The sequence below is a fragment of the Sycon ciliatum genome, chromosome 4, assembly GCF_964019385.1.
Source record: "Sycon ciliatum chromosome 4, ocSycCili1.1, whole genome shotgun sequence".
In the NCBI taxonomy this organism is placed as follows: Eukaryota; Metazoa; Porifera; class Calcarea; order Leucosolenida; family Sycettidae; genus Sycon; species Sycon ciliatum.
This window is the reverse complement of record NC_088646.1, coordinates 27,113,409-27,128,022: the sequence shown is the minus strand read 5'-3', so window position 1 is coordinate 27,128,022 and position 14,614 is coordinate 27,113,409. Positions and strand designations below refer to the sequence as shown.

The 14,614-nt window shown below is 49.7% G+C and overlaps 1 protein-coding gene and 1 long non-coding RNA gene across 2 annotated transcripts; both read left to right on the top strand.

Moving 5' to 3' along the window:
• The first annotated feature begins 478 nt into the window (after positions 1–478).
• LOC135815371 (uncharacterized) lies at positions 479–3,544 on the top strand. The gene is made up of 2 exons (XM_065328657.1): positions 479–2,025; positions 2,389–3,544. The coding sequence occupies exons 1-2, from the start codon at positions 849–851 to the stop codon at positions 2,691–2,693; spliced, it is 1,482 nt and encodes a 493-aa protein (XP_065184729.1). The 5' UTR covers positions 479–848; the 3' UTR covers positions 2,694–3,544.
• Positions 3,545–5,313: 1,769 nt separating this feature from the next.
• Positions 5,314–9,197, top strand: LOC135815370 (uncharacterized). Its single transcript, XR_010553285.1, has 3 exons — positions 5,314–5,704; positions 5,889–6,175; positions 8,438–9,197. It is a non-coding gene; the product is annotated as an uncharacterized LOC135815370 (long non-coding RNA).
• Positions 9,198–14,614: the final 5,417 nt, after the last annotated feature.

Genomic DNA, 14,614 nt, shown 5'->3' with positions numbered 1-14,614 from the left:
GTGAAATCCTAAATATGCAGTTTCAGCTACAGTACGCATTCGAGTATGTGAGTACCAATGGGTACTGTACTAGGTACGCAGCCGGGTGTGATATGGAGCAGCAGGGGTGATATGGAGCAGCAGGGGTGATATCGGCCTATATCACCCGCCTAGGAAGGGCAGTGATTGGCCCATTCCTAGGAAACGGTCACCTGATATGTGATAAGCGGCGTTATCATGGTTTATGATAAGCGAAGGGCCATATGCATAGCAGAACTGGTATTTTTCTTTCGTCTTGACTCTTGACTCTTGTCGCGTACACCATGCCAGGCGCCAGCTGCCATGATCTACGTCATCGTACGTCGCAGCATGCAGCTGCTGGGACATGTGACCATGGTGACGCAGTGTGCTTGTAACACTGATACTATTTTAAAATAGTAATATTATTATTTGAAGGTAATGCCAATGGTACTCGTCATTAGAAGGTGGAGTGCATGCCTGATGAGTCACCCGGTGTGGAACTGGAAGGGACGTCCTCGATCCTCGGCTCTCGAACTCAGCAGGTTTTTTTTCGATCGCTGACCTGTTTGCTTGCGATGGCAGCCACCTAGCGTCTAGCATTCTTCATGGTGATCTAGTGCAAGCAACACGTTAGTTCGCTATTCCGCAGTCACCTTCTTCCGTCTACTCTAGGTTTATTCACTGTCTGTAATTATTTGAATACAGTCATGTACTAACGCTCGATTCAGTACTGCCGCTGTAATAGAATTGTCTGAGTGGCACTCTGGCTGGAATAGCAGGCCTAGAGCCTCTGAGTAATCCTTGACATACAATTTCAATACAATAAGAAGTCCGGAACAATCTGTACAATGAGTGCAAGTGAGGCGTCACTTCTTCCCTCCACGTCGGTGCAGGAGACGTCAGCGTTGCTAGACCCTCTGGCCACGAGTAGCGACGGAGCCGATGCCAAGGGTCTCGGCGTGCTATCGACGAGTTTCTTCATCTTGACGGGTGTGCTGTTCACGATCCCGCTGCCATATGCACTGCTGCAGACAGGGCTGATCAGTGGCGTACTGCTGATGAGTGTGCTACCATTGACCATGGTGTACATGGCCGTATTGCTGGGACGATGCTGGATAATGATGCTGCGGAGATGGCCGGAGCGGTACAGTGGGCAGCGTGTACGCCGGCCATTCCCAGCCATTGGTCGCGCGGCCGGCGGGCCATTCTGGGACGTGGCCGTGCGCATCTCCGTCAATCTGACCAACTTCGGCGTGACGGTCGTCGATCTGCTCGTTGCCACGTCGACCATTCAAATACTGCTGCCGCACCATTTCTCCGATCGTGTGTGGCTTCTGTTCTGCACGGCCGCCATGATGCCGTTTGTTTGGCTAGGTACTCCCATGGAGTCCTGGCTGGTCGGCTGGCTTGGCGGTCTCATGGGATTGGCGGCGTCCGTCATGCTCCTCGTCACTGTCATAGTCGGGGGGCTGGCACCGTCCGTTGCCCCGACTACGGCGGCAGCAGCAGTGTCCGTCATTACGTCAGCATTACCGGCGACAGTCACCACCACCACTGCCAGCAGCAGCATAGCCAGCAGCATAGCATGGAACGTGACAACAGCAGCGGCAGTACCCACCACTGCCATCACACCGGCCACACTGTTCCCGGCGCTGACCGGCACTGTCACGTTCAGCTCGTTCTGGATCGGCGCGTCCACGCTGAGCTTCACCTACGCCGGCATGTCCATCTTTCCGACGCTGCAGCACGACATGCGTGACCCGCGCAAGTGGTCGCAGGCGCTCATCCTCTCCTACGTGTTCGTCTCCGTGTTTGCCATGGCGACGGCCATTGCCGGCCTGCAGCTCTTTGGCAAGGTGACCAACGCCAACATCCTGCTCAACATACAGTGCCATTACTCGGAAGCCGGCCACGTCCTCTCCATCATCTGCTCCATACTGTACGGCGTGGTGTCGCTGTGCAACGGAGTGGTCACTATTCTGCCCGTCGTACAAGATGCCGAGGATTTAATCTCATTGCCGTCCAGTAAGTATGAATGATGTTTGTCCGGTGATTAGTGTACTGTTTTAATGACTAGGAATGTCCCAACGGAGGATGGGGAAGGGGAGGGGGGGGGGCTGTTCTAGATAATTATAGCAAGCTGCTGCACACACCAATAGTACCATAAAACCTGCCCTGATCGAACACCATCGGTTCAGCGGAAACTGTCCTGATATGACAGGATTCCACTTGATCCAGGGATACACGTTCGATCCACAGCAATTTGTCCGGTCAATACAGGATTCCGCTTGGTACAGGTAAGCCGGATCCGGCAAGCACAGCGGGCTGTACTGTGCCTGTATCATACAATGCCCGTGCAATCAGTGTGTTTGCTCTGTGTGCATGCAGAGACCAACTACAAGCACATTCTGTTGCGCACGTTTGTGCTGCTCCTGTGCCTTGGTGCGGCTGAGGGGATTCCCCACTTCGACAAGTACATCTCGCTGATTGGCGCCACCACTATCAGCATGAACAACTTTGTGTTCCCGCCCTTATTCTACTACTGGCTGAGTAAAGAGGATGGCACTGAGCTAGGGCTCGGCCAGAAGGCTTTCTTCGGGGAGATGATCTTCATTGGACTAGTGTGTGCCCTAGCTGGGTCGTACTCAGCCATCGAGAACATTATTGGTACCTCATCTCCTGACCCATGTTAGGATTGTGCTGCTTCAGTGCTCAGTGTCCTTGCAAGCCATGACTGCAACAACAGAGGTAGTGTGCTTGGAGCAGAGTCTAGCTGCTCTTTCGGGCGGTGTTCACTGCTACCAGAAGCCAGATTACTTCATGCCATGACTGGTGTTAGCGAGGGCTACTACCGCTACCCGTATATTTATGGGGACTCTGCCATTCATGAACTTTAGCTATTCCTGAACTTTAGCTATTCCTGAACTTTAGCTATTCCTGAACTTTAGTTATTCCTGAAGATGGGCACTGCCCCAAACAGTGAAGTCTTCTCTGTTGACAGCGGCGTTCGTTTGGGCTGGGAAACCAAGAGAATTGTCACCTCTTTCTTTAAATTTCACTTCATATTTTGTTGAAATTTAAAATACTTCTTTGTCTGTATGTTTACCCACATCACCTTGAGACCAGAACTGATAGATGTTTTTGTGAGCTGCAATACTATTTATATAGAAATTTTCAACAACATGATGTCTAGAAGTTATTGCTCAGGCGAATGCCATGATTCTATTTTATAGGAAAGTGTTACCAAGTTGGAGATCTAATTGCTCTTTCTTTTCCGAAATAGTAATTTGGGCAGCATCACTAGCAGCAAGAGTATATTATTATACTCTTGCTAGCAAGTATAAACGTGTGGAATGTTCGGCCTTTGACCACGACTAGTATGTGTTGTGTCTGATTTATTCACCTCCTGCCGCTCTCTAAGCTGCATCTCAATGTTATTCAGTGTTTGTTGGTGTTTTTATGTATTTTTAATAAAAGTCCCAACACAAACATAATCATTAGCAAGCAATGGAGCCTCCTTTTCGATGCGAGCGACGTGTCACATTTTATAACAATGTAGCAATGCGCCTTGATCCTCCAGGCTGCACCGAGGGTGGTGACACTCGGATGTTGAATGGGGAAGTGTTAGCTTGATTCAGTTGCCTGATTGGCTCCGATCAAGAGTAGACATCAGTACACGTGACATGGTACAGGGCCGGCCATGCTCTGATGCAAACTGTGAAAATAATGTTTTGCCACAGACAGTATTAAATGTGCTATCATCATGCATGCCGTGCTATAATAATTTATTAGGGTATACAGTCGTCCCTCTCTAATCCGGCACTTTATAATCCAGCACCCTCGATAAACCAGCACAATTTTCAGTAGCCAAAATGTCCTCTTCATGCACATTGCAGCAGTAAATCAGATTTGTTAATCCAGCACCCTCCCTAATCCAGCAGATTTTCGTGGCACAAATGGTGCCGGATTATAGAGGGACCACTGTAATAGACCAATCCCGAAAAGATTGTCTGGGTTCGTGAAAGGGGGCACGCGTGCAAGCCAGCACGTGTGAAGTGCATCGTTTTGTATTCAGTTTGCGTGTGTCAGCTCATGGCGGAGGAAGGAGAGACTTTTGCTCGCCGAGCTGAAGCTAAAGGATTTGATGGAGTCCTGCCAGCAGCTAGTCAAAGGACCTTCGGTACCTTAGGCAGACCCTGACGGAGTTTGGAGGCCAGATAGCTCTCGGTGAGGAGAGAAACATTCGCGTGGCGATCGACTCTCCGTAAAAAATGCAAGCTACGTAGCGCCGACATACTGCAACAGCTACGATTTCAGCTAACTTCTCGATCTGCTGCTTCACAAAGTTCAACTATTTACAAGTCCTGACTGTTGTAGTCTGAAGCTGGAGTCTCATCGCCCACCTACAGGTAGCTTTTGGAGCTGATGGATTTCCCGACTTGGACTCCTTCCGCAAACTCTCGCAACATTACTACAGCCAGTGTATGCTGTGTTTCGCACGCTCGTGTCGACATGTCACCTACATGTACATGTACCGGGTCGCGGAGGAGCTTGACGACCTCCGGTGACTCCAGGTTTCCGAAATACTGCCGTCGTCTTCGTTGATGTCGCTGGTGACATTCTCCCCTTGCAGGACGTGCACATAGTTGTCGTCCCGGGGGTAAAGACTATGACAACATTGTTGTCTTTCGAAATAGTTCTTCATCACGCTCGTGCGAATGATGTTTCTCATCATGAACTCGTTCCGACGGTGTGACACGGCGATGGTCTTTGGCGGGGCACTGGCTTGGCGAAAACGATATCTTCTTGTGCAATATAACATTGATCGGCTGCAGATGAGTACAGTCACTTCGTGGTCGGTCCTATAGGAGGGCAGCTGCCAGGAAAGAGGCAGGACTCATCGAAGACGAAGCGCTCGCAACAAACAATAGCACTCGAAATATCTCGTAAGATTTAGGGCCTATCGCTTTGAGCCACAGCGCTCACAGCCTTGCCTACTTCATCAAAGTGAGCTCTACCTGTTCGTTGACCTCTTCACACTACCCAGAAGAGCGAAACAAGGATTATGTATAAATAGCATTTCAACTCCAACAGCAGACCATTACCAGTGCGAGAGAGAAAACTACAAAGGGCTTCGCTTTCTGTCGCATCGTCTCTCTTGCATGCAACTAACGAGAAAATCGTGTAGAGGGGACGGTATCAAATAGGACACCGGTTGCAAACCGGAACGGACTCAATATTCACTTTCTCTCTTGGTATTTTGATTAGAAAACATATGTCACAGTGAGACTACGATGTGTTACACTTCGGAGCAGGGAGTCGTATAGACCCGGGAGGCGACACGAGGCCTTCCGGGCCGACTATGATTGACTCGCGGCACTTTCTCCCACTTTTCCCTCAGATATCCCCGGTGCGTGCCCTGAGTTATAAACCAACTACTCCGCGTACTTATGCCATGGGAGTGCACTCCTTGGGGAACGGACTCGTGCAGGATCGATAGGATCGTGGGAAATCGTAGCTCGAAAAGAAGAAGAAGAATGAACTACTTAGTTGCATTTGATGATCGTGATGGAGGCAGAGAGTGCTGCTGATCGCGATCCAGATCCGGGTCAAGAATCACCTCCTGATCCTAAGGAAACCTCAGCTGACGTAGATCTACGTTCTCTTCGCGTGAACGCTCAGTCTGTGTTGGCTTGGGCCACAGGTATGGTTTGAATTCTAATTTTCTATGTTATTATATTTTTCAATTTGTCTTGAAACTTTCAACCTTGCTACTTAGCGGCTTCTGATCTGGTGCACGTACTGCAGAAAAAGTTGCGAATATTCATGAATTGGAAGAAATACTTGTGGGTTGATAGAGTGCAGGACTTGTTCAATGGTTTCTACAGAGCGTTCCGAATCCCAGCCGCTAAAGACCCACAGAAGGCAAGAAGCTTGCGTTGCAAAGCTGCTGTCCCGCCTGACTGCGGAGAAAGAAGACTCGTTTATGGTTGTTCTACAGCCGCTGCTGACGTCCATCAGCTCTGTCCTGCTCCCAGCAGCAGATAAGCCTGGATTTCAATGAGTCGTGTCCCAACTCCGGTGTGAACGATTTCCTGACGTCAAGACGAAGTGGGGTCAAGTCATGGGTGTTGCAAGGAAGCTGTCACAAGATGAATTGATCCAGTATTGAACGGTAGGTTTTGTAAAGCTGCTCTAGCATTTGGATACTATAAATTATAACATTAAATTATTACTTGTATTCACGAAGCCATGCCCTAGACGTGCGACATAGCGTGCGTCCATGTGTATATGTGTGCGTGCGTGTGTATATTGTGTGCGCGCTTGTGCATGTCGTAAAATCCCGCCAGAGCACCCCTACCTCCGCAACCATTCGAGTAGATCCATTTGGGGAGGGGCGGATGGGCGAGTCCTGCTTGCCGCATTCAGTACTACATGAAAAAGTACTCACCCTACGAAAACTGTGCGTGCGTCTCGTACACCCAACAAAAGTCAAGAGCTGGGAGTCGTACAAACCCATCAAAACCCTAGGGTGTGTGCGCTCTCTGGTCAAGCGGGTGGGAACTGTTGCGTACATTTCCAACCAGGGTCGAGGACGCGTCTGCAGTACAGTACGACCTCACACTTCACATAGGCATACGAGGATACAACTCTATTGATAGATAAGATAACGTGCTAGTAGATCTCTGCCATGCCAAAGTTGCATTCAATAGAGGTAGTAGTCTCTGTCAAACGTGTTTGCCATTGGCTCACGGCACTTGTAGCAGCTGATCGGACGATGCAAATGGACTCCCAGTCCACATTAGCTGGTTCTTGAGATGCTTCCGAAAATATACCATGGCACGCACTTTCCACTGTTTTTACATAGGGCCGGAAGTGTGTTGTCCTGAGCTTGCCACGATACTTTCCGATCTGTCCATCTCCTCTCTTTGTTAAAGGGGAAGTTAAGGCAAAAATTAAAATTTCACCAGTTGTAGTCTTCGGGGTGCTGAGTCGAATGGTCTTGGTCCGAGAAAGCTGAGACGCTCCCTTCCTACTTGAATCCCAATCGAACTCGCGCACTTCCACCGAAACTGGGTGACTGCGCCCTACTAGATGGGGATTTGTATGCAAAATGTCACTAAAAGCGCCATTTCGTTCTTATAAAAGCACGGATGACCGCGATTGGCCAATATGTTGTAGTCTTTTGGACGCTGATTCGACTGGTTTTGGTCCGAAAAGGCTGCGATGCAGCGTTCTGCCTTTATTCCCAATCGAACATGGTTGAACAAGCAGTCACGTGCTCCTGGGTGCCCAAATCACCTGGTCACCACGCCAGCAGGCGACAACTTTCACACCAAGGTTCAACTCGAGTGACAGGACTGAACCCAAAAAAGGTCAAACAGGCTAGTAAGTTGTACCCTGCAGGCACGGTGACCAGGTGACTGGCGTACGCAGGAGCACGTGACCGCTTGTTCAACCATGTTCGATTGGGAATAAAGGAGGAACGCTGCATCGCAGCCTTTTCGGACCAAAACCAGTCGACGCAGCGTCCAAAAGACTACAACATATGGGCCAATCGCGGTCATCCGTGCTTTTATAAGAACGAAATGGCGCTTTTAGTGACATTTTGCATACAAATCCCCATCTAGTAGGGCGCAGTCACCCAGTTTCGGTGGAAGTGCGCGAGTTCGATTGGGATTCAAGTAGGAAGGGAGCGTCTCAGCTTCCTCGGACCACGACCGTTCGACTCAGCACCCCGAAGACTACAACTGGTGAAATTTTAATTTTTGCCTTAACTTCCCCTTTAAGTTGGAATTATTTGAAGAGCTGATGGCTGGTAACTTGCTGGTCAGCTGGTAGGAATACGTTTGCAAGTGTTGCTGCTGATTTGTACATTGAATTGCCGGAGTGACGTGGCCTTGAGTAGTCTTCCCCAGCAATGAACTGAAGAGTAGCATGCGTATTGAATTCTCTTGTTGCCGGTTCATCGGTCCCTCTCCATGACACCGGACTAGACTGAATTACTGGCATCCCTTCATCGGCCTGCTTTTCGCCTCGAACTTCACGAGTCTTGAAATCTGGACCCAAAATAATAAAAGTGGGACTCAATTGCGCAGTTCAGACGATAAATTGATGCAATAAGGGGTCATCGCAAAAGTGTTTAGTCATCCCTGAAAAAAACATCATTCATTTCGTACTCGGACCCCCTCTCCACCCTCCGAAATGAATGGATGACGAAAATCGCATGCATATACATGTGTATGCATAGCGTCAGTCAACAGAGATTTTAGCTCCCCCCCCCCCCCCCCCCCCTGGAACGATCTTCGTTTCAGGGACGACCAAAAACTTGTGTGACCACTGACTTTCTTTCTCTGCTATCAAGCAGTATGCAGTATTTGTAACAGTAATTACTTGTCTGTGTCATGTGCATGCATTGTCTTATTTCCTTTTTAAGGCTACAGCACAACCGAGAGAACGAAATGTACGTCGCAATCAAGCTATGTCGTTGCCATCTTCTATGTGCCATGCGTTACCTGATGTGCCAGCCTGCTATGTCGGATACCGCTAACCATGCATCGACTAGGCGCCAGGCGCGAACTGATGGTGGTGGTAGTGGTGGTGGTGGTGATGAGAAGGAGAGCTCTGTGCAAGAATAACTTTGCAGTTTAGAGAGCGTGTCTGGGCAGGCGTGTATTTACCGCCATATTGCCAGGTGTGTATTTACCACCGTATTAATCAACCATGCGCTACCTGATGTACCAGCATGCTATATCGGACACCACTCACCCTGCATCGACTAGGCGCCAGATGCGAACTGATGATGGTGGTGGTGGGAAGGAGAGCTCTGTGCCAGAGTAACTTTTTCAGTTTAGAGAGCGTGTGTGGACAGGTGTGTATTTACCGCCGTATGAATCCACCACAGTACGATCAGCTGACGTTATAACTTATAAGGATGATCTCGTGCAGCGATATGATGATATTTTTTTAGTTTTTTCTAAGGACTCTCCACTGCGTTTTCGTTCCACTCGAATATGGAAAACGCGGAAGGTTGTTAGCACTGTGTTGAGGCAGCTATTGTTGACTTTATTCGGAATTAATTCTGTTGTATTTGCACACATTCCTGAGTGCATTGTATTAGCATCCAATGTGTGTTATCTGTGCGAGCTTCTAACCTTGTGAACATTCACCGAAGGTTTGGTTGGTGGCGCACAAGATCTTACGGGATGGCTCTTGCGGGCTCTCAGCCCTGCGTTTACTGCATAAAACATGGCAGAACAGTTCAAGCTTCAATTTAGGCCATTTCCTCACTCTGACTCCCAATATTTCACATGTGTAATAATTATAAGTATTGTAGATCCCTGGGACAGCGCCATTTTGTTAGCCAATGTTAGTCCTGAAGAAAAATTGACTTCATTGTCCTAAAGGTGAGAACAAATTGGGACTATTTGTGAAGGAAAACTTTGGAAAATGCAATTTCGAATGTAAGTCATTTCGTTTATCTGGATTCGTCCAATATTTCACAAATGTGCAATATGAGTATTGTAGATCACTGGGACAGGGCCACTTAGTCTGTCAAAGTTAGTCATGAGGAAAAAAATTATTTCATTGCCCTAAAGGTGAGAACAAATTGGGACTATTTGTGAAGGAAAACTTTGGAAATATAATTAATTTCGAATGTAAGTCATTTCGTTTATCTGGATTCGTCCAATATTTCACAAATGTGCAATATAAGTATTGTAGATCGCTGGGACAGGGCAACTTAGTCTGTCAAGGTTAGTCATGAGGAAAGAATTTACTTCATTGCCCTAAAGGTGAGAAAATATTGAGGCAATAGACCCTTTGCACAATAAGCGAGAGGGGTCGAGACGGGGCATGCTGTGCACGCGCTGCACACTTGGCATGCAACCAGCATGCGTGGTTTGCTGCAGGACGTGATCAAGTTTCCTGTGACAGGCTGTGTTTTCACGGTCCCGACGCGATGTTCATGTATGTACTCCGCAGCCTTTTTTCATTTGAAGTTTTTTTAGTTCTGAAGCCGTGAAGGAAGAAGTTCCGAGACGCTTTCCAAGGACCACTGTTGGGTTCTTGTTTGCAGCAACCGTCATCCCTAACGTTAGTCTAAGGAACCCACTTGTCTTTCCATGCGTTCCCTGGTGATGCTGGCTTTCCACACTCTGGAATCCTGGCTATCTGGCGAGAAGAGGGCCGCAGTGCTGCGATATCGTTCCTAGTGTTGTGCTCGGAACACTTTATCCATGACGACTTTCATCCGACCTTGCTTTTGCGAAGATATGGAACGCCCTGCCAAGAGACTCTGGAGCTTGAGAAAAAGGCATGACCCATCCCTGTCTTCGCTATTGGAAGATCGACTGCTTGCTGGCGCTGCTCGAGCTGTTGATGTTGAAGTGGAGAGAGACACAGCCTCATCGTTCAGGTGTGCGGAGAAAGTCATCTGAGTTCGAGCTGTGGCTGTGTGCACGATATGACAGACTTTCACATTATGCACATAGCCACCAAAGTAAAACTCATGGACACTATCCACGGGCCTGCTCACTTGTACTACTCCGTCAGCTCCCTCTTCACTGTCGTCGGTCACTTGCCCCTGCGTTGGAGACAAGCAAGCATGCTGTGGCACTCACTCTGGGAAACAGAGGTTCATCACTCATCCACTGGGACGCATGAAATGTTGGGCATGATGAAGGTACACTCGAGGAAGTGGTGCCCTTCTTAGTTCTAGGAGCATCAGGGTTCTGCATAGAGAAGTGTTCTCTACATCGACAGGGGAGAGAAGGTAGAGAAAAGAAAAATAAATTTCAATCTACAGTAATCCGAAATATCCACTGAATGCGGAAAACTTACCTCTCCAACAACTCCTTCTTTTTACAGACAGATACGCACCCTCGTTCCGCAGAAAACTGTTCAGTTCCTTCACAGACCATTCTTCATTTGACAGTTCGTCCACGGGTTCCACAGCCATCGATGGCAAACCACTCGACACTCTCTCCTCCATCTCCAAAATGGAAAAATACAGTGTTCCACCATGCTCAACAACTGATACTCTGCACAAAAATCGAAGAGGATGCCCCGTCTCGGATCACGTGACCGTTATTGTGCAAAGGGTCTATTTTTTTTTTTTTTTTTTTTTTTTTTACTACAAAGCACTGGCCAGCAACATAAAAGGGGAGGTAGACAAAAGTGGACAAGCGAACTTTGACAACACAGAGGAGCGTGGCATGCGTGCCGATGAGGTAGGTCAACCTCCCCCGACCTAGTGGTCTCGGGTTCAACAGTTGGTCTACGCATCAGGAAGGGGAAATGGACAGAGAAAGGGAGAATGAGCATGAGGAGCTTCCCAGGAGAGGAAGAGTGAGAGAGAGAGAGAGAGAGAGAGAGAGAGAGAGAGAGAGAGAGAGAGAGAGAGAGAGAGAGAGAGAGAGAGAGAGAGAGAGAGAGAGAGAGAGAGAGAGAGAGAGAGAGAGAGAGACAGAAAATGATAATAATAGAGACAACCGGTTATTCTCAGTGCTGGTGGACTTCAGTGGCCCATAGCCAATTGGTCTGGCGGAGGTGATGGTAGGCCTTGGTCTTGAATGTCGGCAATTTCTTGAGAGTTGGGCGTTCGGCGAGGATTGGGGCAGGCAGTGTGTTCCAGCTCTCCAGGACAAAGTATGGGAAGGAGCGGCGGATGAACTCTGGACTGGAGGCTGGCAGAGGAGTTGCGAGTTGGAAAGAGTGGCCACCGAGGGACTGGCGTTGCCGGCGCGTCCGGGGTGCAGCGTTAACTCTTGCTGGGGGAGGTACCATGTTGGTAAGCAGAGCTGGACCTGGTATGCATTGCAGCTTATACAGGTAGCACAGCCCGTAAACATGCCTTCGGATTGCCAGGCTGGGGAGCAATGAGGGGCCAATAACCTTCATGGCTCGACGCTGGACCAGGTCCAGCTGATGGAGGTGACAATGTGCCGCACTTGCCCAGACGAGAGGGGCGTACTCCATTATAGGCCGTACAAATCCTTTGTACACAGTTAGGCGCCCTGCACTGTCCAGGATCCGAGATGCCTTTCGGAGCAGGCCGAGTCGCTGGTTGGCTCTAACGGCAAGGGAACGGATGTGGGCCCGGAAGGAGAGAGTACTGTCAAATAACACTCCTAGCAGCTTGAGCTGAGGGCTCTCAGGCACCTGCATGCCATCAAATGTGAGCTGTGGGACATCCAGGGATGGTCTGTGGCGGTCAAGGAGTATTGCCTGAGATTTTGATGGCTCGAACTTTATCTTCCATTGGGCACCCCAAGTCTGCAGGCGGTCAATAGATGCTTGGAGGCTATTGCAAGCAGCAGCGATGGTATCTGGGTTTCTGATTAGGGCATAGAGTGTTGTATCGTCCGCGTAGACAGCTAGACTGGAGCCTGGGGCTAAACACTGTTCTGCATCGTTTACATATAACAGGAAAAGAGTGGGACCTAGGAGGCTACCCTGGGGCACTCCAGCCTTGATCGGGAACAGTGGGGAGGACTGACCGCCAACAACTACAGTCAGTTTTCGGTCATGGAGATACGACCTTAGCCAAGCCAGGAGTTGGCCGTGGATGCCACATTGCTGTGCCTTCGCAAGGACACCTGGGTGGGAAACCTTGTCGAATGCCCCGGCAATATCAACTGCCAGGGCATGCACAAGACCGCCGCCAGCCAGGGTAGTGGCCCAGGAATGCTGGAGAGCCGTCAGTAGGTCACTTGTGCCCAGTCCACGTCGGAAGCCAAACTGGGACGAGGAGAAGAGTTGATGGGTTTCCAGGTGGTTCACAAGCTGCCGATTGATGATACCTTCCATGATCTTAGAGATGATCGTCAGGAGAGATATAGGCCGGTAGTTCTTCATCATGGATTTGGGTCCTTTCTTGTGCACTGGAACGACACGGGCAATTTTCCATGATTGGGGCTGGACTCCATTTGCAAAACACAGGCGAAACAATCTAGCCAGAGGATGTGCTAGTTCAGCTGCACACTCCTTGAGTACTCGTCCTGGGATCTCATCTGGACCAGTGGATTTGGATGTGTTGAGACGCTTCAGGCACTGTTGGACTTCAGAGACGCGGAAGCGGACGCGCTGCAGGCCCGGAGTGGTAGTGCAGGGTGTTGCTGGTAACTCAGCATTGTCGATGTCATTATCCCCAAGGCTACATTTTTCAGCAAAGAATCTAGCAAGGCACTCGCTCTTGGCTTTCGATGTACTGTGCTCGTGCCCGTCAGCATCAGTGAGTGTTGGCACGTCTGTAGTCCTACCCAGACCGGCGGCGCGCTTGACATTCCTCCACCAGTCCTTGTCTCTCATGGAACCACGTGTGAGACGCTCTCGGACTGTCTGCTCTTCAGCTTGTTGTGCACGATGTTGGGTTGTAATAGATTGAGTGACAGTTGTCATGAACGACTGCTTCAGGCATTCGCTGGGCCCCTGGTGACGCCAGGCCTTCCACGCTTTCTCTTTGGCACGTTGAGCCTCAGTGCATTCTGGTGTCCACCAGCTCGGATCGGACGGCCTTGTTTCCAGCATCTTGTGGGGAATAAACTGCAGCATCCCAGACACGATGTGCCTAGTAACAAGGCTGCATGCTTCCTCTGGGTCCTCCGGAAACTCAGCTGCCCAGGCAATGCGACGGTAGTGGGCACGCAGTCTGTTCCAGTCGGCTTGGCCATATCGCCACACACGTCTCCGTGTGCTGGGCTCATTTTCAAGCGGGGCTTGAGCGAGCACAGCGTGGACAACACAATGGTCTGACCTTCCTATCGGCGGCGAGATACCGGTGGTCACAGTACCAGTGAAGTCAGAGAGCACTAAGTCCAGGGTGTTGAGACCTCGGGTTGGTTCTTGGACATGCTGCATGAGGCTGTGGGCAGCGCTTAGTTCCTCCATGTACTCCCCTGCACGGGTGGTCTTAGAGCTGCCGAGCCAAGCCGTGTTGTGGACATTGAAGTCTCCGACCAGCATGGTGTGGGTGCCGTGTTTTCTGACGCTATCCAGGATGCCATCGAGGTGCTCAAGTGTTGAGATATCAGTCTCTGAGGCGGATCCTGGCCTGTATACAGCACCCAGCACTATCTTACCATGATGGGCAGACTGCACTGTGAGCCAAGTTACTTCGTGAACAGATGAGTCATACTGATCTAGATGATGGTACGCCAATGGGCTGCGTACCCAGATTGCTATGCCACCACCATGTTCAGTCCTGTCACGCCGGAGTGGGCCGGAGTACCCTGGGATGGCTGACTCATGAAGGGAGAATTTCTCTGCGGTGATCTTGGTTTCAGTAACAACAGCGATATCAGCTTTGGAGGATACAAGCGCGTGTTGAAACTCTCCAAATTTGGACATGATTCCACCAGCATTTGTAAGGAGGATTTTCATTGTTGCTTGCTTGCAGTATCTGCGCTGCTGCTTTTGTTGTTGCTTGCAGTATCTGCGCTGTTGCTTTTGTTGTTGCTTGCAGTATCTGCGCTGTTGCTTTTGTTGTTGCTTGCAGTATCTGCGCTGCTGCTTTTGTTGCTACCTGCGCTTTGCAGTGGATTGGGCAGGGATGGGGATGTCTCTGGCGTGTCAGTTGGTGGGCAGCCAGGCTGAGCTGACCCTGGTACTGTCT